Here is a 27,987-nt window from a genome sequence, read left to right as displayed (position 1 = left end):
ATTCGAGTAGGCCATGGATAAGAGTGTCCAAAATTAGTTTTCTCCATACGGTGGCAGGGCTAGGGGGCTCTGAGTAGAGCTGCTGTTCCTGTGTGTAGATGTAAGTCAGTTGAGGTTTTTTGGGCAACTGATCTGGATGCCTCCTGGGCTTCTTCCTTCAGAGAGTTTCTGGGTACGTCCAACTGGTAGGAGACTGTGGGGTAGAGCCACAACACATTGGAGAGATTATCTATCTCATCTGGCTTGGGAATGTTCTGGGATCCCCCAGGAGGAGCTGGAAAATGTTGCTGGGCAGAGGGACATATAGACTGGAAGCTGCAGAAAATGGATTGATGGATCAGAAGGTGTTGCAGTGTGGCAATCACAAACTTCCTGGCTGTTGACCTTTGACTGACAGATGTGAGCCATGTTCTCTGCTTGTCACTTTCAGCCAATGACATTGAAGGGGAGGAGTTTAATCCTAGTTTATCAGTGTTGAATTGACCGAGCAAATACATTTGTCAGCACCTGCAGTTAGAGTGAAGACAACCTGTGAAGATGTCAAGCACAGCAGAAGACGGATGTAGAGGTAACACATTTAGATTTATCTTTTAAATCAAAAGTAGACATAAGTTGTGGGCTCCTGCATATGGAATTTCAAAAGTTGAAAAAATAAATACAATGAAGTTTTAATTTCCAATGTGACTGAGGCTCAGTATCATGAGAGGAGAGCTGTTTACTATTGTTTACTACAGTCTTACATGAGAGTTGTCATGCCTTTACTGTTCGTCTTCTTTCTCTTCAGTCAGTCACAAATTTAGTACAACATGTGAGGCATCATAAAAACATCCTCAATGTCAGGACTTAATTGCTCTTTCTGTCACCTTCCCAGGAAGTGTTGCTAAAGACAGCAAAACAGCAACAGACAGGGCAGGTGAGTGCTTTACCTGTTACATACTGTTTTTAAAGCTTGTGGACAATTATTAAAGTTTAAGTCAATTTTCAAACAGGGGAAAGGTTTGCCATGATGAAAGCAAAAGTGAAATGAACAGGGTGAGGTTGTAAAGAAGTCAGATTTTATTGCCAATGGAGCCAAAGTACTGTGAACTCAATAGGATGAGATTAATCATTAAACCAGGATGCCTTGATTATTACTGTTTATCACAGGACATCATTTCCCCATTTTGTCATCATCCTAGCTAAATTAATTTATGACAGACAAATGCTGTGAATTTATATTGTATTAATACAAAACAGTTTAGCTGGATGGGCTGTGTCATCTTTGATACTCAATACCTCTGAGTTCACACTCCGCACAAAAAGCACCATTATAGTTTCATGTTAACAAGTTTGCAAATGTCAAAGGATGACAGTAAATATGGGGAAGTGATATCCTGTCTACATAATACACAGTAATAGTCAAGGCAGTTGGGGTTAATGATCAGTCTCACCAAATTTATATTACCCATAGTCCTGTAAATAATACAGTGACCGAAATAACCGTTAAGTTAAATGAACACCTCTATGAAACCATTTAAAAAGAATAAAACATCATAACTCTCATACAAGTTGGATTTTATTTCTGGACTTTGTACAAACTGCAGTCAGGTGTCACTTTTGGCCTTTGGAATAATGCTGCTTGACCCAATACCAGCAGCAGTGGAGCAATTCATGCACCTGTAGTTGTGCTGCTTAAAACATAAGCAATCGCCCTAAAATCTCAATCCCTCTCTCTATTTTTGGCGATTTCAACGACATGTTCCCAGTAATTATTAGTTATTTTATACCATGATGCTGTCTACTTTTAATATATTTATCTTTCAGGTTTGTCTATAACATCTTGCCAAAGGGCTGCAGTTGCGAATTAGTCGGCTGGCTAAAACTGGCACATTTACAGTAACACTGTTGATTAATGTGTACTGTCCTTTTGTAAATAAAATAAACTGAAACTGAAACTAATTGTGATATCTAAAAAGCTGTAAAGCTAGATTTTTCAGTGTATTATTGCTTAGTAAGTATATTCTATATCATTACATGGATTATTAATGTGTGTTGTTTTTTATAGCATGCACGGAGAACCTAACAGAGACTGACGCCTTCATCAGAAGGTAAACTGGTTATTTTTGTCTTTGTGGTTATAAGCTGGGAATTCTCACCAGCACTCACCTAATATTGTCTCTGTTTCTGTGCTCTTTTTCATCATGAAACAGCTCTTTGCCTTTGGATCCTGCAGAGGAGTACAAGATGGACAACAAACGACGAGGCCTTGCACTCATCTTTAACCAGGAGCGCTTCAACTGGCGCGTGGGGCTAAATGACAGGCATGGAACCGAGGCTGATGGGAAAAACTTGGAGAAAAGGTATCACGTCACAGCCAGCTGCTGAAAGAACACTGTGTTTTTATAACTGTGTGGTTATGATCTCGTCTGCACTTGTTTGGCATCTATAAGGTTTTTCTTTGGTAAAACTTTGAAAGAATTTCCCATGTATTTCAATATATGCTGAACTTTTAATCACCTCTCTTTTAGACTGACGGATCTAAAATTTGAAGTGAGGGCTTATGATGACCTCGGAAAGAAGGAAGTCGAAGATAGAATCACTGAAGGCAAGCACATGCATCATCACTTATACCACTTAAATGACTTAATGTATATTCAGGAACCAGTTTAAATTTGTCCCTGCTTCCTTGTTGTCCTGTAGATACAAAGCTCAGATCCAACATGTGATAGTCTGCAGTACAAGCCACTTACTTAACAAAATACCTGATGTCTCACCAGCCGCAGAAGCCGACCATTCAGATGCAGACTGCTTTTTGCTCGTCTTCCTGAGTCATGGCGATGATGATCATGTTTTTGCTAAAGATGGCAAGATCAGCATTCAGGATATCACATCCCTGTTCAAAGGAGACAAGTGCAGGAGCCTCGTAGGAAAGCCAAAGATCTTTATATTTCAGGTACATGCAAACAAAACCCAGTCGAATCCATCAGCGTATGGCAGCGTGCAGTATTACCTGTTTTTAATGCTTTACTTAAAAATCCACAGGTCTTAAAGGAACTCAAAATGATATTCAGAGCATGCTAACAGTGCTAAAAGCGCAAACAGTGCTATCAATGGCAAGAGTGCTGACAAAGCTAACGGTGTTAAATAGGGGGAGTCTGGAGGGTGGGCGCTGAGCTTCCATTAGCCATTATTAGCAGTTACCACCAGTGCAGAGAGGCGGCAATGAGCTAGCCAGTGGGATACATGCACAAGACTAATATACTCACACACACACACAGCTGGACCATTGAGAAGCTCGGATGACACACGCACGCACGCACGCACGCACGCACGCACGCACGCACACACACACACACACACACACACAGAGCGTGACTACATTCTCTGCTCAAGATGTCATCACTCCACTATATACTTTCTACAGAAAATACTGGTCTGCTGCCATATTAATGTTTCGAATATCATATAGAGTTTTGTTAAAAATGCCCTCTAAGTAAACGTGGCTGTGTCCATCACTAGGCATGCCGCGGTCAAATGTATGATGATCCAGTTACTGCCTGTGGTGGAGCCGGTGGAGCGCATAGTGTGTTGGAGACAAACGAGGTGGTGGTGGAAGCCAGCGGTGTACACACTCTCCCTGCTGGGGCTGATTTCATCATGTGCTACTCTGTGGCTGAAGGTGAGCCGGTGGGAATGTTTGTCTCAGTACAGTGGGAAGGTTCACACTACATTTGACTGAGTTCATACTTTGAAGATGTCACGTGGATACTACTCACTTGAAATATCCCTTTTGCTGGTCAGTCAGTAACTATCCTGTCCTGTCATCTGTGTTGTTCCTTAAGGTTACTATTCCCTCCGGGATGCGATCAAAGGTACCTGGTATATTCAGGATCTGTGTGAGCTGCTTCAGGAGTATGGGAACTCCCTTGAATTCACAGAATTACTGACGCTGGTCAACAGGAAAGTGTCGATGAGGAGTGTTGAGAAAAGTAGAGACAGGAATGCCATTGGGAAGAAGCAAGTACCTTGCTTTGCTTCAATGCTCACCAAGAAACTTTACTTCCGACCAAAGAAGTAACCGTTTCCAAGCTCAGTCATAAAATGAGCTGGACTTATATTACTCCTGATATTCACACATACATTGAACAATCAGCTATTGGCAGTCTTAGTTTCTACATTGAAAACAATAGTAACAGAATAACAGGAGTAACTTGTGTTACATTTACATTTTATAAAATTAACAAATTCATTTCTGCTGTGGTTCATGCCAGGAAAGTTACAGAGCTTGCTTGTGCAATAAGTTCTCTAAATCTGGTTACTGCAATAACCCTAATTGACAGCAATTCTTTAATACTGACTCGTAAATAAAAAATCAAGCTGGTCCTGTAATAAGATTAGTAGATTTATATTGATCTTTGAAAATGTCCCAAGTTCTATATATTTGACAATCAATATTTAGAGTCTGACAAAACCTCTTGCCGCCTGGCTCTCTATGCTGCTGTGATTGTGGATGTTGCTTCGAGGCATTGTAACTTTAACTCTCAACAAATTAATAAAGGCACCTGCTTTCAAATCAGCTCACCTTTCACCTGTTGTGTACTTCCTCGTGCTATTCTTCTTTGGCTCTGGATATCAGCCATACCTGGACAGCCAGAGTGAGTCTTGTGTGTGTCAGTATGAAGTGAAGAGGGAACTGTGACACTGCCACAGGATCAAGACTGTGACACAGATGGATTCAGAGTACAACACTGACAGAAGGATGCCAGCAATGTAAACTTCTTTGAGATTTTCTCAGTGATAGAGATTATTTTGCCTGCACTGACCTGTGTCACCACCTGCCTTTATTGGAGTTTTGAAATGTTGACATTGGTTACACAAAGCGAAAGTGGTTGCATCCTTAAAAAGAGAGCAATCAGGACAGTGCACAACGTGGGGTACAGGGAACACACCAACACACTGTTTTTTAAGTCACATGCATTGAAATGTTTAGATCTGGTCCAATTTAAAACTGCAATAATCATGTTTAAAGTGAGAAATAATTAACTTCTGGGCAACATTCAAAAAAATCTTTTCTGACAGGGAGGGGGTTATAATTTAAGAGGAGAATTTTATTTTAAAAAACAATCCTTTTGTACAACTAAGAAGAGTCTGTGTATTTCAGTGTCTGGGGTGGACTTGTGGACTTGTCTGCCTGATGAGTTGCAANAAATGTTTAGATCTGGTCCAATTTAAAACTGCAATAATCATGTTTAAAGTGAGAAATAATTCACTTCTGGGCAACATTCAAAAAAATCTTTTCTGACAGGGAGGGGGTTATAATTTAAGAGGAGAATTTTATTTTAAAAAACAATCCTTTTGTACAACTAAGAAGAGTCTGTGTATTTCAGTGTCTGGGGTGGACTTGTGGACTTGTCTGCCTGATGAGTTGCAACAAAATCAAGGCCTAGATTAGATGCTAAACTCTCCTGAACTCTGGCTTTACCGACCTGAAACACACTTTTATTGTTTACAGTTTTTTTTAAATCCCTGTGTTTGAATGCTTTTGAGTTGCTGTTGCCCCAGAGGAAAGCCCTGACTCACAGACCCCATAAATCGGCCAAGAAGGTGCTGCAGAGTTGCTGCCCCAAGTGAAGGAGTTCAAGTATCCTGGAGTCTTGTTCATGAGTGAGGACAAAATGGAGCACAAGGTCAATGGGCAGACTGGTGAGGTGTCAGTAGGTCCAGTTGTACTGGACCTTTGTGATGAAGAAGAAGCTGAAACCCAAGGCAAAGCTTTTGGTTTACCAGTCGATCTAGTAGTACCAACCCTCAAATATGGTTATGAGCTTTGGGTATTGACTGAAAGAATGAGATCATGGATAAGAGTGTCCAAAATTTGTTTCTCCATAGGGTGGCAGGGCTAGGGGGCTCTGAGCTGAACTGCTGTTCCTGTGCGTAGACAGGGCTGTACATTAACTTTTTTAGCCCATAGCACTGGTGCTACAGAGGGTGATAATTTTGTAGCACAAGCCAGAAAGTTTGTAGCACCTGTCACGATAACAAATTTTGCTGGGCGATTAATTGCGTCAGAAATTATAATATTGCGTAACATTGTGCTTTTAAGACTATCTTTATTATTGTTGTAATTTTTGCTGTCTTTAGACCATTTTTAAAACATAAACATAATGATAATAAAGGCATAATGATGCAAGTACACCCTTTTAAAGAGAAATAAACATTTATTTAACAAGAATATTTACAAATGCAAAAAAAGAAAATTTAAATACACGTAAAAATACCAAAAATAAATAAATAAAGACCTATAAATACAAAAAATAGACTCAGTCTCTCACTCTCAGGTGTGCAGTTAAGTTGGTCATCTTCGCTCTTTTTGTTGAGATGGTTTTAGAACAAACCCGGCAAACCGGCTCGTCCAAATTACTTGGCTGCCCTCTGTCATTTGGTTTAAATCCAAAATACTCCCACACAGGGGCGGTGGCATTTGGTTTAGGAACAAGTTCCATGTCTTTCTCTTATGCTCAACTCTCTTTTTTTTTCTCCACCCCCAAACCCCCCCCCGAAGATCGCACTGTGTGTGTGTGTGTGTGTGTGTGTGTGTGTAGCCCATAGCCCCGCCTCCCCCACAGACACAAAGACACTCATTATGCTAATGAACCAACTCACCTGGCTGCCAGACGATCCACGGCAGCGAACGCTTTTGTCGTCTAGTGAAAAAACGAGAAAAAAAGAGACCATACACAAGTGGCTCGCAATCAGTCTGTCGCACGTGTGCTACTAGGCAAATAAATTCATTGCACAAAAGTTGCAGCCCTGGTAGATGTAAGTCTGATCTGGTAAAAACTGTAGATCCACAACACATTGTAGAGATTATCCATCTCATCTGGCTTGGGAATGTTCTGGGATCCCCTAGAAGGAGCTGGAAAACGTTTCTGGGCAGAGGGACATGTGGACTGGAAGCTGCAGAAAATGGATTGTTGGATCAGAAGGTGTTGCAGTGTGGCAATCACAAAATTCCTGGCTGTTGCATGACTGACACATGTGAGCCATGTTCTCTGCTTGTCACTTTCAGCCAATGACACTGAAGGGGAGGAGTTTAATCTTAGTTTATCAGTGTTGAATTGACCGAGCAAATACATTTGTCATCACCTGCAGTTAGAGTGAAGACAACCTGTGAAGATGTCTAACACAGAAGAAGACGGATGTGGAGGTAACACATTTAGATTTAACTTTTAAATCAAAAGTAGTCATAAGTTGTGGGCTCCTGCATATGCAATTTCAAAAGTTGAAAAAATAAATACAATAAGTTTTAATTTCCAGTGTGACTGAGGCTCAGTATCATGAGAGGAACGCTGTTTACTATCGTTTACTACAGTCTTACATGAGAGTTGTCATGCCTTTACTGTTCGTCTTCTTTCTCTTCAGTCAGTCACAAATTTAGTACAACATGTGAGGCATCATAAAAACATCCTCAATGTCAGGACTTAATTGCTCTTTCTGTCACCTTCCCAGGAAGTGTTGCTAAAGACAGCAAAACAGCAACAGACAGGGCAGGTGAGTGCTTTACCTGTTACATACTGTTTTTAAAGCTTGTGGACGATTATCAAAGTTTAAGTCAATTTTCAAACAGGGGAAAGGTTTGCCATGATGAAAGCAAAAGTAAAATGAACAGGGTGAGGTTGTAAAGAAGTCAGATTTTATTGCCAGTGGAGCCAAAGTGCTGTGAATTCAATGCCTTGATCATTACTGTATATCATAGACAGGACATAATTTCCCCATTTTGTCATCATCCTGGCGAGGTATACCTGATTAACATGTAGTGAATTTATATTGTATTAATACAAAACAGTTCAGCTGGATGGGCTGTGTAATCTTTGATACTCAATACCTCTGAGTTCACACTCTGCACAAAAAGCACCATTATAGTTTCATGCTAGTTTCTAAATGACAATGGATGACAGTAAATATGGGGAATTGATATCCTGTCTACATAATACACAGTAACAGTCAAGGCAGTTTTGGGTTGATGATCAGTCTCACCTAATTTATATTGCCTGTACTCACTTGCAATAAATAATACAGTGACCGAAATAACCAGTAAGTTAAATGAACACCTGTATGAAACCATTTAAAAAGAATAAAACATTGTAACTCATACAAGTCCGATTTTATTGCTGGACTTTGTACAAACTGCTCTTTAGCTTTGGATCCTGCAGAGGAGTACAAGATGGACAACAAACGACGAGGCCTTGCACTCATCTTTAACCAAGAGCGCTTCATAAAGTCAAACACCAGGGATGGAACCAAGGCTGACCGAGACAAATTGGAGAAAAGGTATCATTTCCCAGCCAACTGCAGAGGGATCACTGTGTTTGTAGAAGTGTGTGGTTATGAACTTGTCTGCACTTGTTCGGCATCTGTAAGGTTTTTCTATGGTAACACTTCTCACGTATTTCAATATATGCTGAACTTGTAATCACCTCTCTTTTAGACTGAAGGAGCTAAACTTTGAAGTGAAGACTTACAATGACTTAGGACAGGTGGAAGTCTTAGGTAGACTCAAGGAAGGTAAGCACATGCGTTGTCCCTTATGCCAGTTTAAATTCTTCTTCCTGCTTCCTTGTTGTCCCGTTGATACAAAGCTCAGATCCAACATGTGATATGCTGCAGTAACAAATACCTGATGTCTCACCAGCTGCAGAAGCCGACCATTCAGATGCAGACTGCTTTTTGCTCGTCTTCCTGAGCCACGGGGAGAAAGATCACGTTAACACCTACGATGACAAGATCAGCATTGAGGATATCACATCCCCGTTCAAAGGAGACAAGTGCAGGAGCCTCGTAGGAAAGCCAAAGATCTTTATATTTCAGGTACAAGCAAACAAAACCCAGTCGAATCCATCAGCGTATGGCAGCGTGCAGCATTACTTGTTTTTGATGCTTGACTTGGAAATCTATAGTTCTTGAAAATGCATTCAAAGTTAAGTGTGTTACTAGGCATGACCCAATAACTCCAAAACAGCGACAAAACCCAGTCAAATCCATCAGAATATGGCAGCATGTAGTGTCAGCTGTTTTAATGCTGTACTTAGAAATCCATAGGAACTCAAAATGATATTCAGAGCATGAAGGTGGTGGATCCAGTGGCTGGCAGCTAACGGTGCTAACAGAGCAACCAGTGCTAACAACGACAACAGTGCTGACAAAGCTAACGGTGTTAAATAGGGGGAGTCTGGAGGGTGGGCGCTGAGCTTCCAGTCGCCATTATTAGCAGTTACCACCATATACCACCAGTGCAGAGAGGCGGCAATGAGCTAGCCAGTGGGATACATGCACAAGACTAATATACTCACACACACACACACACAGCTGAACCGAGCTCGGATGACAACACACACACACACACGTACACACACACGCACACACACACACACACACACGCACGCACGCACGCATGCACGCCCGCACACACACACACACACACACACACACACACACACACACACAGAGCGTGACTACATTCTCTCTGCTCAAGATGTCATCACTCCACTATATACTTTCTATAGAAAATACTGGTCTGCTGCCATATTAGTGTTTCGAATATCATATAGAGTTTTGTGAAAAATGCCCTCTAAGTAAACGTGGCTGTGTCCATCACTAGGCATGTCGTGGTCAAATGTATGATGATCCAGTTACTGCCTGTGGTGGAGCCTGTGGTGGAGCATGTATGATGATCCAGTTACTGCCTGTGGTGGAGCCTGTGGTGGAGCCAGTGGAGCGCATAGTGTGTTGGAGACAAACGAGGTGGTGGTGGAAGCCAGCGGTGTACACACTCTCCCTGCTGGGGCTGATTTCATCATGTGCTACTCTGTGGCTGAAGGTGAGCCGGTGGGAATGTTTGTCTCAGTACAGTGGGAAGGTTCACACTACATTTGACTGAGTTCATACTTTGAAGATGTCATGTGGATACTACTCACTTGAAATGTCCCTTTTGCTGGTCAGTCAGTAACTATCCTGTCCTGTCATCTGTGTTGTTCCTTAAGGTTACTATTCCCTCCGGGAGACGATTAAAGGTTCCTGGTATATTCAGGATCTGTGTGAGCTGCTTCAGGAGTATGGAAACTCCCTTGAATTCGCAGAATTACTGACGCTGGTGAACAGGAAAGTGTCGATGAGGAGTGTCGAGAACAGTTCTGACAAGAATGCCATTGGGAAGAAGCAAGTACCTTGCTTTGCTTCAATGCTCACCAAGAAACTTTACTTCCGACCAAAGACGTAACCGTTTCCAAGCTCAGTCATAAAATGAGCTGGATTTATATTGCTCCTGATATTCACACATGCATTGGCCAATCAGCTATTGGCAGTCTTAGTTTTTACATTGAAAACAATAGTAATAGAATATCAGGAGTAACTTGTGTTACAATTACATTGTATAAAGTTAACAAATTCATTTCTGCTGTGGTTCATGCCAGGAAAGTTACAGAGCTTGCTTGTGCAATAAGTTAGTGTAGAAATGGTTGTAAAACACAGTATGACCTGCAGAGGGCAAGATAGAGCTCATTTTAAACACTGTAAATCTGGATACTTCAATAACCCTAATTGACAGCAATTCTTTAATACTGACTCATTAATACAAAATCAAGCTGGTCCTGTAATAAGATTAGTAGATTTATATTGATCTTTGAAAAAGACCCAAGTTCTATATATTTGACAATCAATATTTAGAGTCTGACAAAACCTCTTGCCGCCTGGCTCTCTATGCTGCTGTGATTGTGGATGTTGCTTCGAGGTATTGTAACTTTTACTCTCAACAAATTAATAAAGGCACCTGCTTTCAAATCAGCTCACCTTTCACCTGTTGTGTACTTCCTCGTGCTATTCTTCTTTGGCTCTGGATATCAGCCATACCTGGACAGCCAGAGTGAGTCTTGTGTGTGTCAGTATGAAGTGAAGAGGGAACTGTGACACTGCCACAGGATCAAGACTGTGACACAGATGGATTCAGAGTACAACACTGACAGAAGGATGCCAGCAATGTAAACTTCTTTGAGATTTTCTCAGTGATAGAGATTATTTTGCCTGCACTGACCTGTGTCACCACCTGCCTTTATTGGAGTTTTGAAATGTTGACATTGGTTACACAAAGCGAAAGTGGTTGCATCCTTAAAAAGAGAGCAATCAGGACAGTGCACAACGTGGGGTACAGGGAACACACCAACACACTGTTTTTTAAGTCACATGCATTGAAATGTTTAGATCTGGTCCAATTTAAAACTGCAATAATCATGTTTAAAGTGAGAAATAATTCACTTCTGGGCAACATTCAAAAAATGTTTTGTGACAGGGAGGGGGTCGATCTAGTAGTACCAACCCTCAAATATGGTCATGAGCTTTGGGTACTGAACGATGGAATGAGATCATGGATACGAGTGTCTAAAATTAGTTTTCTCCATACGGTGGCAGGGCTAGGGGGCTCTGAGTAGAGCTGCTGTTCCTGTGTGTAGATGTAAGTCAGTTGAGGTTTTTTGGGCAACTGATCAGGATGCCTCCTGGGCTTCTTCCTTCAGAGAGTTTCTGAGTACGTCCAACTGGCAGGAGACTGTGGGGTAGATCCAAAACACTGGAGAGATTATCTCATCTGGTTTGGGAATGTTCTGGGATCCCCCAGGAGGAGCTGAAAAATGTTGCTGGGCAGAGTGACATGTGGACTGGAAGCTGCAGAAAATGGATTGATGGATCAGAAGGTGTTGCAGTGTGGCAATCACAAACTTCCTGGCTGTTGACCTTTGACTGACACATGTGAGCCATGTTCTCTGCTTGTCACTTTCAGCCAATGACACTGAAGGGGAGGAGTTTAATCTGAGTTTATCAGTGTTGAATTGACTGAGCAAATACATTTTTCAGCACCTGCAGTTAGAGTGAAGACAACCTGTGAAGATGTCAAGCACAGCAGAAGACATATGTGGAGGTAACACATTTAGATTTATCTTTTAATTTAAAAGTAGACATAAGTTGTGGGCTCCTGCATATGGAATTTTAAAAGTTGAAAAAATAAATGCAAGGAGTTTTAATTTCCAATGTGACTGAGGCTCAGTATCACGAGAGGAGCGCTGTTTACTATCGTTTACTACAGTCTTACATGAGAGTTGTCATGCCTTTACTGTTCGTCTTCTTTCTCCTCAGTCAGTCACAAATTTAGTACAACATGTGAGGCATCATAAAAACATCCTCAATGTCAGGACTTAATTGCTCTTTCTGTCACCTTCCCAGGAGGTGTTGCTAAAGACAGCAAAACAGCAACAGACAGGACAGGTGAGTGCTTTACCTGTTACATACTGTTTTTAAAGCTTGTGGACGATTATTAAAGTTTAAGTCAATTTTCAAACAGGGGAAAGGTTTGCCGTTATGAAAGCAAAAGTGAAACGAACAGGATGAGGTTGTAAAGAAGTCAGATTTTATTGCCAGTGGAGCCAAAGTACTGTGAACGCAAACACAGTTAGATTAATCATTAAACCAGGATGCCTTGATCATTACTGTTTATCATAGACAGGACATAATTTCCCCATTTTGTCATCATCCTGGCGAGGTATACCTGATTAACATGCAGTGAATTTATATTGTATTAATACGAAACAGTTTAGCTGGATGGGCTGTGTCATCTTTGATACTCAATACCTCTGAGTTTACACTCCGCACAAAAAGCACCATTATAGTTTCATGCTAGTTTCTAAATGACAATGGATGACAGGAAATATGGAGAAATGATATCCTGTCTACATAATACACAGTAACAGTCAAGGCAGTTTGGGTTGATGATCAGTCTCACCTAATTTCTTTGCCTGTACTCACTTGCAATAAATAATACAGTGACCGAAATAACCAGTAAGTTAAATGAACACCTGTATGAAACCATTTAAAAAGAATAAAACATTGTGACTCATACAAGTCCGATTTTATTGCTGGACTTTGTACAAACTGCTCTTTAGCTTTGGATCCTGCAGAGGAGTACAAGATGGACAACAAACGACGAGGCCTTGCACTCATCTTTAACCAAGAGCGCTTCAACTGGCGCCTGGGGCTAAATGACAGGCGTGGAACCAAGGCTGACCGAGACAACTTGGAGAAAAGGTATCACTTCCCAGCCAGCTGCAGAGGGATCACTGTGTTTGTAGAACTGTGTGGTTATGAACTTGTCTGCACTTGTTTGGCATTTGTCAGGTTTTTCTGTGGTAACACTTATCACATATTTCAATATGTGCTGAACTTGTAATCACCTCTCTTTTAGACTGAAGGAGCTAAAATTTGAAGTGAGGGCTTATGATGACCTCGGAAAGAAGGAAGTCAAAGATAGAATCACTGAAGGCAAGCACATGCGTTGTCCCTTATGCCAGTTTAAATTCTTCTTCCTGCTTCCTTGTTGTCCCGTTGATACAAAGCTCAGATCCAACATGTGATATGCTGCAGTAACAAATACCTGATGTCTCACCAGCCGCAGAAGACGACCATTCAGATGCAGACTGCTTTTTGCTCGTCTTCCTGAGCCACGGGGAGAAAGATCACGTTAACACCTACAATGACAAGATCAGCATTGAGGATATCACATCCCCGTTCAAAGGAGACAAGTGCAGGAGCCTCGTAGGAAAGCCAAAGATCTTTATATTTCAGGTACAAGCAAACAAAACCCAGTCGAATCCATCAGAATATGGCAACATGCAGTGTCAGCTGTTTTTAATGCTGTACTTAGAAATCCATAGGAACTCAAAATTATATTCAGAGCATGAAGGTGGTGGATCCAGTGGCTGGCAGCTAACAGTGCTAACAGTGCAACCAGTGCTAATAATGGCAACAGTGTTGACAAAGCTAACAGTGTTAAATAGGGGGAGGGTGGGCGCTGAGCTTCCAGTCGCCATTATTAGCAGTTACCACCAGTGCAGAGAGGCGGCAATGAGCTAGCCAGTGGGATACATGCACAGGACTAATATACTGACACACACACACAGCTGGACCATTGAGAAGCTCGGATGACACACGCACGCACGCACGCACGCACGCACGCACGCACGCACACACACACACACACACACACACAGAGCGTGACTACATTCTCTGCTCAAGATGTCATCACTCCACTATATACTTTCTACAGAAAATACTGGTCTGCTGCCATATTAATGTTTCGAATATCATATAGAGTTTTGTTAAAAATGCCCTCTAAGTAAACGTGGCTGTGTCCATCACTAGGCATGCCGCGGTCAAATGTATGATGATCCAGTTACTGCCTGTGGTGGAGCCGGTGGAGCGCATAGTGTGTTCGAGACAAACGAGGTGGTGGTGGAAGCCAGCGGTGTACACACTCTCCCTGCTGGGGCTGATTTCATCATGTGCTACTCTGTGGCTGAAGGTGAGCCGGTGGGAATGTTTGTCTCAGTACAGTGGGAAGGTTCACACTACATTTGACTGAGTTCATACTTTGAAGATGTCACGTGGATACTACTCACTTGAAATATCCCTTTTGCTGGTCAGTCAGTAACTATCCTGTCCTGTCATCTGTGTTGTTCCTTAAGGTTACTATTCCCTCCGGGAGACGATCAAAGGTTCCTGGTATATTCAGGATCTGTGTGAGCTGCTTCAGGAGTATGGAAACTCCCTTGAATTCACAGAATTACTGACGCTGGTCAACAGGAAAGTGTCGATGAGGAGTGTTGAGAAAAGTAGAGACAGGAATGCCATTGGGAAGAAGCAAGTACCTTGCTTTGCTTCAATGCTCACCAAGAAACTTTACTTCCGACCAAAGAAGTAACCGTTTCCAAGCTCAGTCATAAAATGAGCTGGACTTATATTACTCCTGATATTCACACATACATTGAACAATCAGCTATTGGCAGTCTTAGTTTCTACATTGAAAACAATAGTAACAGAATAACAGGAGTAACTTGTGTTACATTTACATTTTATAAAATTAACAAATTCATTTCTGCTGTGGTTCATGCCAGGAAAGTTACAGAGCTTGCTTGTGCAATAAGTTCTCTAAATCTGGTTACTGCAATAACCCTAATTGACAGCAATTCTTTAATACTGACTCGTAAATAAAAAATCAAGCTGGTCCTGTAATAAGATTAGTAGATTTATATTGATCTTTGAAAATGTCCCAAGTTCTATATATTTGACAATCAATATTTAGAGTCTGACAAAACCTCTTGCCGCCTGGCTCTCTATGCTGCTGTGATTGTGGATGTTGCTTCGAGGCATTGTAACTTTAACTCTCAACAAATTAATAAAGGCACCTGCTTTCAAATCAGCTCACCTTTCACCTGTTGTGTACTTCCTCGTGCTATTCTTCTTTGGCTCTGGATATCAGCCATACCTGGACAGCCAGAGTGAGTCTTGTGTGTGTCAGTATGAAGTGAAGAGGGAACTGTGACACTGCCACAGGATCAAGACTGTGACACAGATGGATTCAGAGTACAACACTGACAGAAGGATGCCAGCAATGTAAACTTCTTTGAGATTTTCTCAGTGATAGAGATTATTTTGCCTGCACTGACCTGTGTCACCACCTGCCTTTATTGGAGTTTTGAAATGTTGACATTGGTTACACAAAGCGAAAGTGGTTGCATCCTTAAAAAGAGAGCAATCAGGACAGTGCACAACGTGGGGTACAGGGAACACACCAACACACTGTTTTTTAAGTCACATGCATTGAAATGTTTAGATCTGGTCCAATTTCAAACTGCAATAATCATATTTAAAGTGAGAAATAATTCACTTTTGGGCAACATTCAAAAAATGTTTTGTGACAGGGAGGCAGTCGATCTAGTAGTACCAACCCTCAAATATGGTCATGAGCTTTGGGTATTGACTGATGGAATGAGATCATGGATACGAGTGTCCAAAATTAGTTTTCTCCATAGGGTGGCAGGGCTAGGGGGCTCTGAGTAGAGCTGCTGTTCCTGTGTGTAGATGTAAGTCCGTTGAGGTTTTTTGGGCATCTGATCAGGATGCCTCCTTTGGAGAGTTTCTGGGTACGTCCAACTGGCAGGAGACTGTGGGGTAGATCCAAAACACACTGGAGAGACTATCTCATCTGGCTTGGGAATGTTCTGGGATCCCCCCCAGAAGGAGCTGGAAAATGTTGCTGGGCAAAGGGACATATGGACTGGAAGCTGCAGAAAATGGATTGTTGGATCAGAAGGTGTTGCAGTGTGGCGATCATAAAATTCCCGGTTGCTGACCTTTGACTGACAGATGTGAGCCATGTTCTCTGCTTGTCACTTTCAGCCAATGACACCGAAGGGGAGGAGTTTAATCCTAGTTTATCAGTGTTGAATTGACTGGGCAAATTAAAGTTTCAGCACCTGCAGTTAGAGTGAAGACAACCTGTGAAGATGTCTAACACAGCAGAAGACATATGTGGAGGTAACACATTTAGATTTATTTTTCAAATTAAAAGTAGACATAAGTTGTGGGCTCCTGCATATGGAATTTCAAAAGTTGAAAAAATACAAGGAGTTTTAATTTCCAATGTGACTTAGGCTCAGTATCACGAGTGGAACGCTGTTTACTATCGTTTACTACAGTCTTACATAAGAGTTATCATGGCTTTACTGTTATCCTCAATTACTCTTTCTGTCACCTTCCCAGGAAGTGTTGCTAAAGACAGCAAAACAGCAACAGACAGGACAGGTGAGTGCTTTACCTGTTACATACTGTTTTTAAAGCTTGTGGACGATTATTAAAGTTTAAGTCAATTTTCAAACGGGAAAGGTTTGCCATTATGAAAGCAAAAGTGAAACAAAGAGGATGAGGTTGTAAAGAAGTCAGATTTTATTGCCAATGGAGCCAAAGTGCTGTGAATGCAAATAAGATTAGATTAATCATTAAACCAGGACGCCTTGATTATTACTGTTTATCATAGACAGAATATAATTTTCCCATTTTGTCATCATCCTAGCTAAACTTATTTATGACAAAATTAAGACAAATGCAGTGAATTTATATTGTATTAATACAAAACAGTTTAGCTGGAGTTCACACTCCACACAAAAAGCACCATTATAGCTCCATGTTAACAAGTTTGCAAATGTCAAAGGATGACGGGAAATATGGGGAAGTGATATCCTGTCTACATAATACACAGTAAAAATCAAGGCAGTTGGGGATGATGATTAGTCTCACCCAATTAATGTTGGCTGTACTCACTTGCAATAAATAATACGGTGACTGAAATAACCATTAAGTTACATTTACACCTCTATAAAACCATTTAAAATCAATCTAAACATTATGACTTTCATAAAAGTTGGATTTTATTGCTAGACTTTGTACAAACTGCAGTCAGGTGTCACTTTTGGCTGCTGGGCCAATGTGCTGCTTGACCCAATACTAACAGCAGAGGAGCAATTTATGCACCTGTAGTTGTGCTGCTTAACAAAGAAGCAAACGCCTGAAAATCTCAGTCCTTCTCTCTATTTTTGGCAACTTCAATTTAATGTTCCAAGTACTTTTGATATTTAAAAAAGGTATAAAGCTAGATTTTTCAGTGCATTATTGTTTAGTACTTATATTCTACATCATTCTGTGGATTATTAATGTGTGTTGTTTTTTATAGCATGCACAGAGAACCTAACAGAGACTGACGCCTTCATCAGAAGGTAAACTGTTGCTTTTTGTCCGTGTGGTTATAAGCTGGAAATTCTCACCAGCACTTACCTAATATTGTCTCTGTTTCATCATGAAACAGCTCTTTGCCTTTTGATCCTGCAGAGGAGTACAAGATGGACAACAAACGGCGAGGCCTTGCACTCATCTTTAACCAGGAGCACTTCCAGGACAACTTCTTAGACGCCAGGCGTGGAACCGAGGCTGACCGGAAAAACTTGGAGAAAAGGTATCACTTCCCAGACAGCTGTGGAGGGAACTGTGTTTGTAGAACTGTGTGGTTATGAACTTGTCTGCACTTGTTCAGTGTCTGTTAGATTTTTCTTTGGTAAAACTTTGAAAGAATTTCCCATGTATTTCAATATATGCTGAACTTTTAATCACCTCTCTTTTAGACTGAAGGAGCTAAAATTTGAAGTGAGGGCTTATGATGACCTCGAAAAGAAGGATGTCGAAGATAGACTCAAGGAAGGTAAGTACATGCATCATCACTTATGCCACTTAAATTAATTAATGTATATTCAGGAACCAATTTAAATGCTTCCCTGCTTCCTTGTTGTCCTGTATATACAAAGCTCAGATCCAACATGTGATATGCTGCAGTACAAGCCACTTTTAACAAATACCTGATGTCCCACCAGCCGCAGAAGCTGACCATTCAGATGCAGACTGCTTTTTGCTCGTCTTCCTGAGTCACGGCGATGATGATTACGTTAACACCTTCGATGGCGATATCCGCATTCAGGATATCACATCCCTGTTCAAAGGAGACAAGTGCAGGAGCCTTGTAGGAAAGCCAAAGATCTTTATATTTCAGGTACATGCAAACAAAACCCAGTTGAATCCATCAGAAAATGGCAACATATAGTGTCAGCTGTTTTTAGAAATCCAATGATTTTAAAGGAACTCTATTCAGATATTCAGAGCATGGAGGTGGCAGATCCAGCAGCTAGCAGCTAACGGTGCTAACAATGCAAACACTGATAACAATGGCAACAGTGCTGACAAAGCTAATGGTGTTAAATAGGGGGAGGCTGGAGGGTGGGTGCTGAGCTTCAGTGAGGATACTGTCCTGTTATTAGCAGTTACCACCATATACCACCAGTGCACAGAGGCAGCAATGAGTGGGATACATGCACAAGACTAATATACTGACACGCACATACAGCTGGACCATTGAAAAGCTCGGATGACAACACACACACACACACACACACACACACACACACACACACACACACACACATACATACAGAGCGTGACTTCATTCTCTGCTCAAGATGCCAATACTCCACTATATTTTTATGTTCACAATACAGGTCTGCTGCCATATTAATGTTTCGAATATCATATTATATATATCAGTTTTGTCAAAAATACTCTCTAACTAAACGTGACTGTGTCCATCACTAGGCATGCCGCGGTAAAATGCATGACGATCCAGTTACTGCCTGTGATGCAGTGGATAGTGTGTTGGAGACAAACGAGGATGTGGTGGATGCTGGCGGTGTACACACTCTCCCTGCTGGGGCTGATTTCATCATGTGCTACTCTGTGGCTGAAGGTGAGCCGGTGGGAATGTTTGTCTCAGTACAGTGGGAAGGTTCATACTTTGAAGATGTCACATGGATACTACTCACTTGAAATGTCCTTTTTGCTGGTCAGTCAGTAACTATCCTGTCCTGTCATCTGTGTTGTTTCTTAAGGTTACTATTCCCACCGCAACACCTTCTACGGCTCTTGGTATATTCAGGATCTGTGTGAGCTGCTTCAAAAATATTGGGACTCCCTTGAATTCACAGAATTACTGACGCTGGTGAACAGGAAAGTGTCGATGAGGAGTGCGAACAGTCGTGACCCTGATATAAGTGGGAAGAAGCAAGTACCTTGCTTTGCTTCAATGCTCACCAAGAAACTTTATTTCCGACCAAAGAAGTAACCGTTTCCAAGCTCAGTCATAAAATCAACTGGTTTTATATTACTCCTGATGTTCACACATGCATTGGCCAATCCACCTGTTGGCAGTCTTAGTTTTTACAGTGAAATCAATGGGTATAAAATAACAGGAATATCTTCTATTGCATTTAATGAAATTAAATTCTGCTGTGGTTTATGCCAGGAAATTTTCAGAGCTTGCTTGTGCACTATTTGAGGAAGTGTAGGCTACAAATGGTGATAAACCACAGTATGACCCACAGAGGGCAAGACAGAGCTCTGTATTGCAAAACCTCTTGCCACCTTGCTCTCTGTGCTGCTGTGATTGTGGATGTTGCTGTGAGGCCATACCTGAACAGCCAGAGGGAGTCATGTGTGTCAGTATGAAGTGAAGAGGGAACTGTGACACAGCCACAGGATCAAGACTGTGAAACAGATGCAATAATGAGATTTTCCCAGGGACTGAGATTTTTCGGCCTGCACTGACCTGTGTCATCACCTTCCCTTTTATTGTTGAGTTTTGAAATGCTGACATTGTTTTTAAATGGAAAGTGAAGATAGTATTGAAGTTGACGATTACATTCTTTCCTATGCGGTTAATCATTTGTCAGTATGGTGTAGGCTTTATGTATTTGTTCTGTGATAGACTAGAAACAGGTTCAGGGTTTCCCTGGCTTATGGGTGCTTGGGAAGTGTCCATCTGCAGCATCTAAATCATTTTTGTTGTTCTCCTTTTAAATTTGTGAATATTTGTAAAGATTATATAAAGATGTCCATGTGGCATCCCTGGAGAAAACATGTATAAAAAGGTCTTCATAAATAAGATGTGATTTTCTTTATCAAATTTTGTGCCAGTTGACATCATACACATTTTTTTTTTTGGGGGGGGGCATTTTACTTTTTGAAGGGGCCACTTGGGTGCTCCAATTGATCCTTCATCAAAAATTAAAAAGTTTCTCCATCATGTGTTTGAAGTTTATAATGTAAGAGAGGGCCACTAAAAACTCTGGATTAGATGTTAAGCCTTCCTAATCTTCGGCTGCACTAAACCTAATCTCACTTTCGCTGTTTATGCTTTATTAAATCCCCGTATTTCAAGCTTCTATGAGTAGCTGTTGCAATGTGAAAAACACGGAAGTCCTGGCTGACGACCTTTGACAGACAGACGCGAGAGCCAATCGTATTCTCCGCTCTTCAATTTCAGCCAATGAGATTTTAAAGGGGAGGAGCCATGTCGTGACTCATAGGCGTTGCCTTGACGAAGCAAATTCATTTTTCAGTAGTGTCAGTTGGAGAAAAGACAACCTGTGAACATGTCTAACACGGCACAAGACAGATATGGAGGTAACGAATTTTACATACATGTTTTTAATTTAAAGTAGACAGAAGTTGTGGACTCATGCGAACGGCATTTTAAAAGTTAGCAAAATAAATACAGTGACTTTTAAGGTACGGTGTCTCTTAGGCTCAGTATCATCACTGAAGCGCTGTTTACTGTCGTTAACTATGTTCTTATTAGAGAGTCGACACACCTGTATTGTCAGTCTGCTTTCGCTTTAATACATTTGAAGTTAGCTCAACATGTGAGGCAGGTTTTGTGTATCATAAAACACTCTGAATGTCAGGACCTAATTGCTCTTTCTCTCACCTTCCCAGGAACTGTTGCTAAAGACAACATAACAGCAACAGACAGAGCAGGTGAGTGCTTTACGTACACTGTTTTTTAAAGCTCTTGTACTTTTATTTAAGTTGCCTGTGAGTTTTATTTGCTCTCACCGAAGCAAAAGTGAAGCAGACAATGTAAACATGTACAAATATCAGGTTTATTATGAGTGAAACTCAAGTACAGTCACTCAGGCAGGGTGAGATTAATCATCAACTGAATGTGCCTTGGTTATTGCTGTGTGTCATCTAGACAGGATGTCATCTCCCTACATTTCCCGTCATGCCTTGATATTTTGAAACTGATCAGCATTGGACTATAAAGGTGGATTTTTATTTGGGTGGAGTGAAAATTCAGGTATTGAATATCAAATTTGAGACAGCCCATTCAGCCACATTGTTTGTCATAATGTAATACAAACCTGAACAAGTGCATTTTAATGCAACAGCCCTGCAATAAATTTTCCTTTCATTAAGGTTATGAGTCATTGTTGAAGCTGTCTTACAGAGGTGTTGAATTAATTGTATCGTCAGATAGGGGGCTGCGTTTATGGTGATGTTGTAAATCAATATCGTGATATAAGACTGGATATTATATTCGATTTTGGAGGTCACAACTTGTGTTATCTATTCCTGATTTTAAAAGCTGCATTATCCCTGATACTGTTCTAGCTGCTCTATTATTTGCCTTTGCTCACTTATCCATTATTTCCACATTACGTATGATTATTTACAAAAGCTCTCAGAATGAAAGCACCAACAGTCAACCCTACGACATATCCACAATATTGATATTAAGACATTTGGTCACGAATATTGTGATATTTGATTTTCTAATTGTATTGTTATATTGACAGGTGTTTTTCACATTTTGTCCACCCAGTTTATTGAACTTTTAGGGTACACTAAATATTAGAAACACCTCTATGTGTGCAGACTCCAAAATGACCAGTACGTTGAATCTACACTTCAGTAAAACTGTTCTAAAAAGAAACTGAACATTATGAGGTACTTGAGTTACGCTGCAGTACTTTTAGCTTAGTAAACCAGATAAACTGCCAACTGAGTGTACACAAGCAAAGATATGTGTATATATGGATTAACTTTTTTTTCAAAAGTCAGATAATACCGTTCAAGTTGTCAAACACCCCATAGCTGCTACCTTTAGCACGCAAAGTCTAACCTACATATCAGTAGGGTGGGGTATGGAGATGTCACTTTTGGCCTCTGTTCTTTTACCAGCCTTTGCCATCTTTCTCCAGCTGTCAGCCAGCTATTGACGGCCATGAGAACTCTAAGCTGATGGAACAATGGCTGCTTGACCCCATACCAGCAGCAGTGGAGCATTTCGTGCACCTGTAGTTGTGCTGCTTAACAAAGAAGCCTGAAAAGCTCAATCCTTCTCTGTACTTTTGGCAACTTCAATGACACATTTAGAGTATTTGTGACACAAAAAGCTGTATAATCTGACTTTTAAGTGCATTTTTGTTAAGTAATTACTAGTAGCCTATATCCTGCATTGTTGCCTGGGATATTAATGTGTGTGTTGTTTTTTATAGCATGCACGGAGAACCTAACAGAGACTGATGCCTTCATCAAAAGGTAAACTGTTTCCTCTTGTTTGTGTGGTTATTAGTTGGAAACTCTCACTTCCCACCAGTCCAGTACTAAAACCTAATGTTGTTTCTGTGCTCTTTTATTTCTGAAACAGCTCTCTAGCTTTGGATCCCGCAGAGGAGTACAAGATGGACAACAAAAAACGAGGCCTCGCACTCATCTTTAACCAGGAGCGGTTCTTCTGGCGCCTGGGGCTAAATGACAGGCATGGAACAAATGCTGACCGCTACAACTTGGAGAAAAGGTATCACTACCCAGCTGCGTGGGAGGGAACACTGTATTCTGCAACTATGTACTTAAGAACTTGTCTGTACTTGTTCAGGGATTGTAAGTCTTTCCTATAACTCTCTTTTAGACTGAAGGATCTAAACTTCGAAGTGAGGGCTTATGATAACTACAAACAGGTGGAAGTCTTAGAGAAAATCAATGAAGGTAAGCACGTGTATGATCCCTTATCACACTTAAATGACAAAATATATATGCAGCACTACAACATCACTACTGTAATTTAAAATCTTAACAGCTTCCTTGTTGTCCTGTGTATGCAAAGTGTAATCCAGCATGTCATATGCTGCTGTACAAACCACTTTTAACAAACACCTGATGTCTCACCAGCCGCTGAGGCCAACCATTCAGATGCAGACTGCTTTTTGCTCGTCTTCCTGAGCCACGGGGAGAATGATCATGTTTACACTTACGATGGCAAGATCAGCATTCAGGATATCACATCCCTGTTCAAAGGAGACAAGTGCAGGAGCCTCGTAGGCAAGCCAAAGATCTTTATATTACAGGTACATGCAAACAAAACCCAGTGTATCCATCCATCAGTGTATGGCAGCATGCAGTATTACCGGTTTTTAATGCTTTACTTGGAAAGCTATTGTTCTTAAAATGCAGTCAAAGTAAAGTGGCTTTGTCTGTCACCAGGCATGTCGAGGAGATAAGCATGACAATCCAGTGACTGCCTGTGATGCTGTGGACAGTGAGCTGAAGACAAATGAGGTGGTGGTGGATGCCAGCGCTGTACACACTCTCCCTGCTGGGGCTGATTTCATCATGTGCTACTCTGTGGCTGAAGGTGAGCTGGCGGGGATGTTTAAAACCCTTAAAGGGATACTACACCCTCAAAATGACAGTTTTTATATCAGTTACTCACCCCTGTATGTTGATTTTTTTGAGGAAAAATGTGTTTTTCTTGCATGCTTCTGGTGACGAAGAATCCAAAAACATAAAATTCTTGATGAAGTTGAGTCATTGGGGTCCACATTTAACAAAACTATATCAAAACATCCTTTTACAAACTCTCACACAACTAATATAGTATAATCCAAGTATCATTTATCCAGCTGAATGCTCTGTACTTCCCAAACATGCATTTTTGTTAAAACCTTGAAAGTGAAACCTTCGTATGCTCTCTTTAAAGTCAGACTCCAATGACAAAAACAGCCATTTTATCTTGCTGAGCAGCCCTGTCCTGCTTTGATTGGTAATTTCTTTGTGTTACTGTGAAACTTTAGTGTTTTAAAGAGTTAGTATGGAGTGAGTGACTGATGTACAAATGGTCACTTGGGTGTTAAAGTATTCCTTTAATTTAGTTTTGTCCCAGCACGATAGGAACATTTATATTTCAGGTACTTTGAAGGTGTAGATGTTCAATATTAAACGCAGTGGAAATTAAGAAAACACATGCAAATAGACAAAATAACTTCACCAATTTGACAACGCATGTGCAGCATTTAAAAAAAATGCTGCAGAAAGCTGATTCTAGAGGACCCAAAAAAGAGCTCTCACCTGGGGCATGCTTGATGTTGCCATGGTCTATCCAACTTATTAAGTTATTGAAGTCAGCTATCCATCAGTGGTGTTTGAAAATGGGCTAAGTGATTCAGATAGTATTGCGGATATATGCTGTTGACCTAGCTTTAGCCTATTGGTTATTATTATAAATTTCATTTTATTTATCATGTCAGCAAAACCTTGCGATAGTTTAAGTTGCTTTCTGCTATAACAGGTTCTAAAAGTTATTATAAACATTAAAGCCAGCTAAATAACGTTAGCCTGTTTCACATTTAATTTTGTGTATTTCATTGGAATAATAACTTAGTCAGATCAACAGCTTTCTTAGTCACAAACCATGGCCATACAGGGTGTCTGTGGCTTAGTGGATAAACCAGTCGCCCCACGCACAAAGGCTTCGTCCTTGCCGCAGTGGTCTGGGTTTGATTCCAGCCTGCAGCCCCTTGCTGCATGTCGTTCTCTCTTTCTCCCCCTTTCACGCTTATCAATTAAAGGGAAAACGCCCAAAAAATAATCCATGGCCACACTATGCGTGCATCACTCTTTAGTGTCCCACGGAAACAGCTTCCGATGATGTCTGTGCTATTTGCAGAGCTTTTCTGTTTTTGGTTGTTTTCTGTATTTACAGGGTTTTTTTTTTTGTTTTGTTTTTTTTATGCTGCCCCCAGGGTCACCGTACATTTAAGTCACATTAAATGTCCTTTTTGCTTTTCAGTTAATAATGATCCTGTCCTGTCACCTGTGTTGTTTCTTAAGGTTACTATTCCCACCGGGAGACCATCAACGGCTCCTGGTATGTCCAGGATCTCTGTGAGCTGCTTCAAAAGTATGGAGACTCCCTTGAATTCACAGAATTACTGACACTGGTGAACAGGAAAGTGTCGATGAGGAGTGTCGGGAACAGTTCTGACAGGAATGCCATTGGGAAGAAGCAAGTACCTTGCTTTGCTTCAATGCTCACCAAGAAACTTTACTTCCGACAGAAACAGTAACAGTTTCAGACCTTAGCTGTAAAATGAGCTGGTTTAAATTCAGATCTGGAAAACAGGCTCTCCTGGAAGATTATTAAGAACTTTGCTGTTTTTCTATAGTCCTCGCTGTACTTTGCTCATAAACACTAATATTCACACATCCGTTGAACAATCAGTGAACTGGCAGCTGTCGTATTTACAGTGAAATCAGTGGTTACAAAATAACAGAAACAACTTGTATTCACAAGCACAGAAGAAATACGACTATTCTTTGCCTTAGGCCATCACTACATTTCTGAAACCTCATGTCATTTGAAACTGTGGTTTCATTTGTCAGATAAAGTTTCTTCTGGAGAAACTATATTTGTTGGCCGGGAAAACCTTGACCTGGTTTATAAAAGGTTTTTGTATTCACACGATAGATAATCAGGACAGGGAAGTATCTATCTGATGAGGGTAGAGGAGAAATCTGATTATAGACCAGGCAGCTACTCAACATGTTGTAGCATGTGAGTTACTGGTTTATCTTACCTTTCTGAGCCAGATGCCTGTACTACGAAGCAGGATTTTCTGTTAGCGAGGTAACTTCAGGGTTAACTCTGGGTTTTCAGCATTATGAAGCTGGTTCTCCTTTTACAGGGATAAATCACCATGGTAACTTACGGAGAGATCATGTACAACACTTAACTTTAATGTTGATTTTAGCTGCATTTACAGTGTGGCTGATTATACACTCTGATTCCATCACTGCAGCTCAAATAACATAAGACACCTGAGTCATGAGAAATGGAAATGAAAAGACTGTATTTCAGTAGAGAAATAGTCCACACACTTTTAATTGGCTCCTGTGATTATACATGCAACATTTTGGTCAGATAGACCTCATCAGTCATGAACTACTTTTCCACTCTTCAGTAGCAGAAACCGTCTGGCATAACTTTAAAGAAAGTAGCAAAACACACTCACTTTACACTTAACAGATATTTACTGATACCTCCACGTATTTTAAGACTTTTATTTTTTTCTGTTGTAAGATCAGAAGCTATCATTTACATTTCACTGCCATGAACAGGACAATTTGCTGTTGCTAAAACACATCTTTCACACTGATAATTATGAGCACCATTGCATCTAATATAACATGAAGTAAGCTACTTCATTCACGGTTCTGATGATGTCACTGTAATATAACACTGTAACAACCACACCTCTTTCACATAAACCTGCTTGTTGCTGGATAGAAAAACCCAAAGCTGCCTGAGGGAGTTGTTAACCAGCTTTGTGATACCGCTTATCCAGACAGTCAATGTTAGCTAAAAGATATCCTTTTAAAAAACAAAACATCAGCCTTTAGGGAAAAGAACAGATGTATTTGCCAGTATCCACCAATGTGCTTCCAATAGTCTAATGCAAGGGTGACTTTACATCCAGTACCAGCTTATAAAAACCATAATGTGAATGTTTTGCGTATATATGACAGAAATGCGGTGAGTCAAATCAGGGGTAATTTTTGAGACTATATGGTCTTGTTGTATTTCATTATGTTTTAAGTTGTTCCTGTTATTTTGTCCAACTCCTGTAAACATGTTGCACTTCCAAGTAATTGCTTTTAAACTGCAGGATTATTATGGACCGTATTCTGTGTTCTTTTCTTAGCCTTTTGTTACCATTTTATTTGCTTCGATAATCTAGTTTCAACTACTGTGGTACCACACAAATGTTGCCTTATCCCGCAGCTGAGAAGACAGTAGAGGTTGACATTTCCAGTGCCCATACACACGAAAGCTTTCCTCAAACTCTAAGTAAGCTGGAAATTTCAGATGAGTCTGGTTTTCTTGACTGTAAAATCAGTTGCAGGAATGTCTGCAAACCAAATACTTTCCAATTAACTGTAACTTGCGAGGCAGGTGGCAAAACAGCACAACAACCAGGTAACACTACTTCTGTTTATCCCATCAGGGTTTTGTACTACAATATCTCTCTATAAACATGCTGTTTGTCCTCAAGCTCGCTCCATCAAAAAGGGAATTCATGTTCGTGCTGTTCTTTGTGTTGTAGCAGTTTTTGGTACATTTAAAAAAAATGCATATTTGCACCCAACATGGCAACAAACACCTTTGTGAGAAACACCTCAGGGAGGAGGCTGTACTGTGGACCTAAAACACTTCTAGCTGTGTCACATGATATGACTCAGGAAAAACAAAGCTACCAGCATACACTGATCCTGTATCTCTGTGGTCGTACTGTTGTGACTTTGTGTAATAAAATCTATGTGACATGTTAGTTGCTCCTGTTAGTTATTACGTTTTATAAAACGTTCATGATGTCTCCATTTCACCTGTGCCTGAAATCTCCATTGTTAAAATGAAAA

At 40.7% G+C, this 27,987-nt stretch overlaps 3 protein-coding genes and 1 pseudogene across 4 annotated transcripts; all 4 read left to right on the top strand.

Annotated features, from left to right (window-relative positions):
- Positions 1 to 493: 493 nt before the first annotated feature.
- On the top strand, positions 494 to 4,532 carry LOC126389918 (caspase-6-like). Its single transcript, XM_050043894.1, has 8 exons — positions 494 to 568; positions 872 to 913; positions 2,045 to 2,087; positions 2,190 to 2,339; positions 2,508 to 2,584; positions 2,757 to 2,932; positions 3,499 to 3,658; positions 3,822 to 4,532. The coding sequence occupies exons 1-8, from the start codon at positions 538 to 540 to the stop codon at positions 4,055 to 4,057; spliced, it is 915 nt and encodes a 304-aa protein (XP_049899851.1). The 5' UTR covers positions 494 to 537; the 3' UTR covers positions 4,058 to 4,532.
- Positions 4,533 to 6,931: 2,399 nt separating this feature from the next.
- LOC126389920 (caspase-6-like) lies at positions 6,932 to 10,874 on the top strand (annotated as a pseudogene).
- A 997-nt stretch (positions 10,875 to 11,871) lies between these two features.
- On the top strand, positions 11,872 to 19,573 carry LOC126389921 (caspase-6-like). 2 transcript variants are annotated; one of them, XM_050043897.1, is made up of 8 exons: positions 16,362 to 16,392; positions 16,618 to 16,659; positions 17,585 to 17,627; positions 17,717 to 17,863; positions 18,030 to 18,106; positions 18,276 to 18,451; positions 19,048 to 19,198; positions 19,341 to 19,573. In XM_050043897.1, exons 1-8 carry the CDS (start codon positions 16,362 to 16,364, stop codon positions 19,571 to 19,573), a joined length of 900 nt encoding a protein of 299 aa, XP_049899854.1. The 2 variants fall into 2 exon arrangements, with proteins under 2 accessions (XP_049899853.1, XP_049899854.1); XM_050043896.1 differs by lacking the exons at positions 16,362 to 16,392; positions 16,618 to 16,659; positions 17,585 to 17,627; ... (3 more) ...; positions 19,048 to 19,198; positions 19,341 to 19,573 and adding exons at positions 11,872 to 11,944; positions 12,247 to 12,288; positions 12,963 to 13,104; ... (2 more) ...; positions 14,218 to 14,377; positions 14,541 to 15,258.
- A 1,248-nt stretch (positions 19,574 to 20,821) lies between these two features.
- On the top strand, positions 20,822 to 27,899 carry LOC126389919 (caspase-6-like). Its single transcript, XM_050043895.1, has 8 exons — positions 20,822 to 20,913; positions 21,226 to 21,267; positions 22,791 to 22,833; positions 22,943 to 23,092; positions 23,204 to 23,280; positions 23,464 to 23,639; positions 23,776 to 23,926; positions 25,402 to 27,899. The coding sequence occupies exons 1-8, from the start codon at positions 20,883 to 20,885 to the stop codon at positions 25,635 to 25,637; spliced, it is 906 nt and encodes a 301-aa protein (XP_049899852.1). The 5' UTR covers positions 20,822 to 20,882; the 3' UTR covers positions 25,638 to 27,899.
- Positions 27,900 to 27,987: the final 88 nt, after the last annotated feature.

This window comes from Epinephelus moara, chromosome 5 (assembly GCF_006386435.1).
Source record: "Epinephelus moara isolate mb chromosome 5, YSFRI_EMoa_1.0, whole genome shotgun sequence".
Classification (NCBI taxonomy): domain Eukaryota; kingdom Metazoa; phylum Chordata; class Actinopteri; order Perciformes; family Serranidae; genus Epinephelus; species Epinephelus moara.
The sequence above is the reverse complement of the archived record's forward strand: the minus strand, read 5'-3'. Positions and strand labels throughout refer to the sequence as shown.

Excerpts from the sequence above, each read along its gene's own strand:
- LOC126389918 (XM_050043894.1), top strand. The coding sequence starts at position 538 with ATGTCAAGCACAGCAGAAGACGGATGTAGAG. Across the intron at positions 2,585-2,756 it reads CGAAGATAGAATCACTGAAG|CCGCAGAAGCCGACCATTCA; the intron begins GCAAGCACATGC and ends ATGTCTCACCAG. Across the intron at positions 3,659-3,821 it reads GTGCTACTCTGTGGCTGAAG|GTTACTATTCCCTCCGGGAT; the intron begins GTGAGCCGGTGG and ends TTGTTCCTTAAG.
- LOC126389921 (XM_050043897.1), top strand. The coding sequence starts at position 16,362 with ATGTCTAACACAGCAGAAGACATATGTGGAG. Across the intron at positions 16,660-17,584 it reads AACAGCAACAGACAGGACAG|CATGCACAGAGAACCTAACA; the intron begins GTGAGTGCTTTA and ends TGTTTTTTATAG. Across the intron at positions 18,107-18,275 it reads CGAAGATAGACTCAAGGAAG|CCGCAGAAGCTGACCATTCA; the intron begins GTAAGTACATGC and ends ATGTCCCACCAG.
- LOC126389919 (XM_050043895.1), top strand. The coding sequence starts at position 20,883 with ATGTCTAACACGGCACAAGACAGATATGGAG. Across the intron at positions 20,914-21,225 it reads GGCACAAGACAGATATGGAG|GAACTGTTGCTAAAGACAAC; the intron begins GTAACGAATTTT and ends TCACCTTCCCAG. Across the intron at positions 23,281-23,463 it reads CTTAGAGAAAATCAATGAAG|CCGCTGAGGCCAACCATTCA; the intron begins GTAAGCACGTGT and ends ATGTCTCACCAG.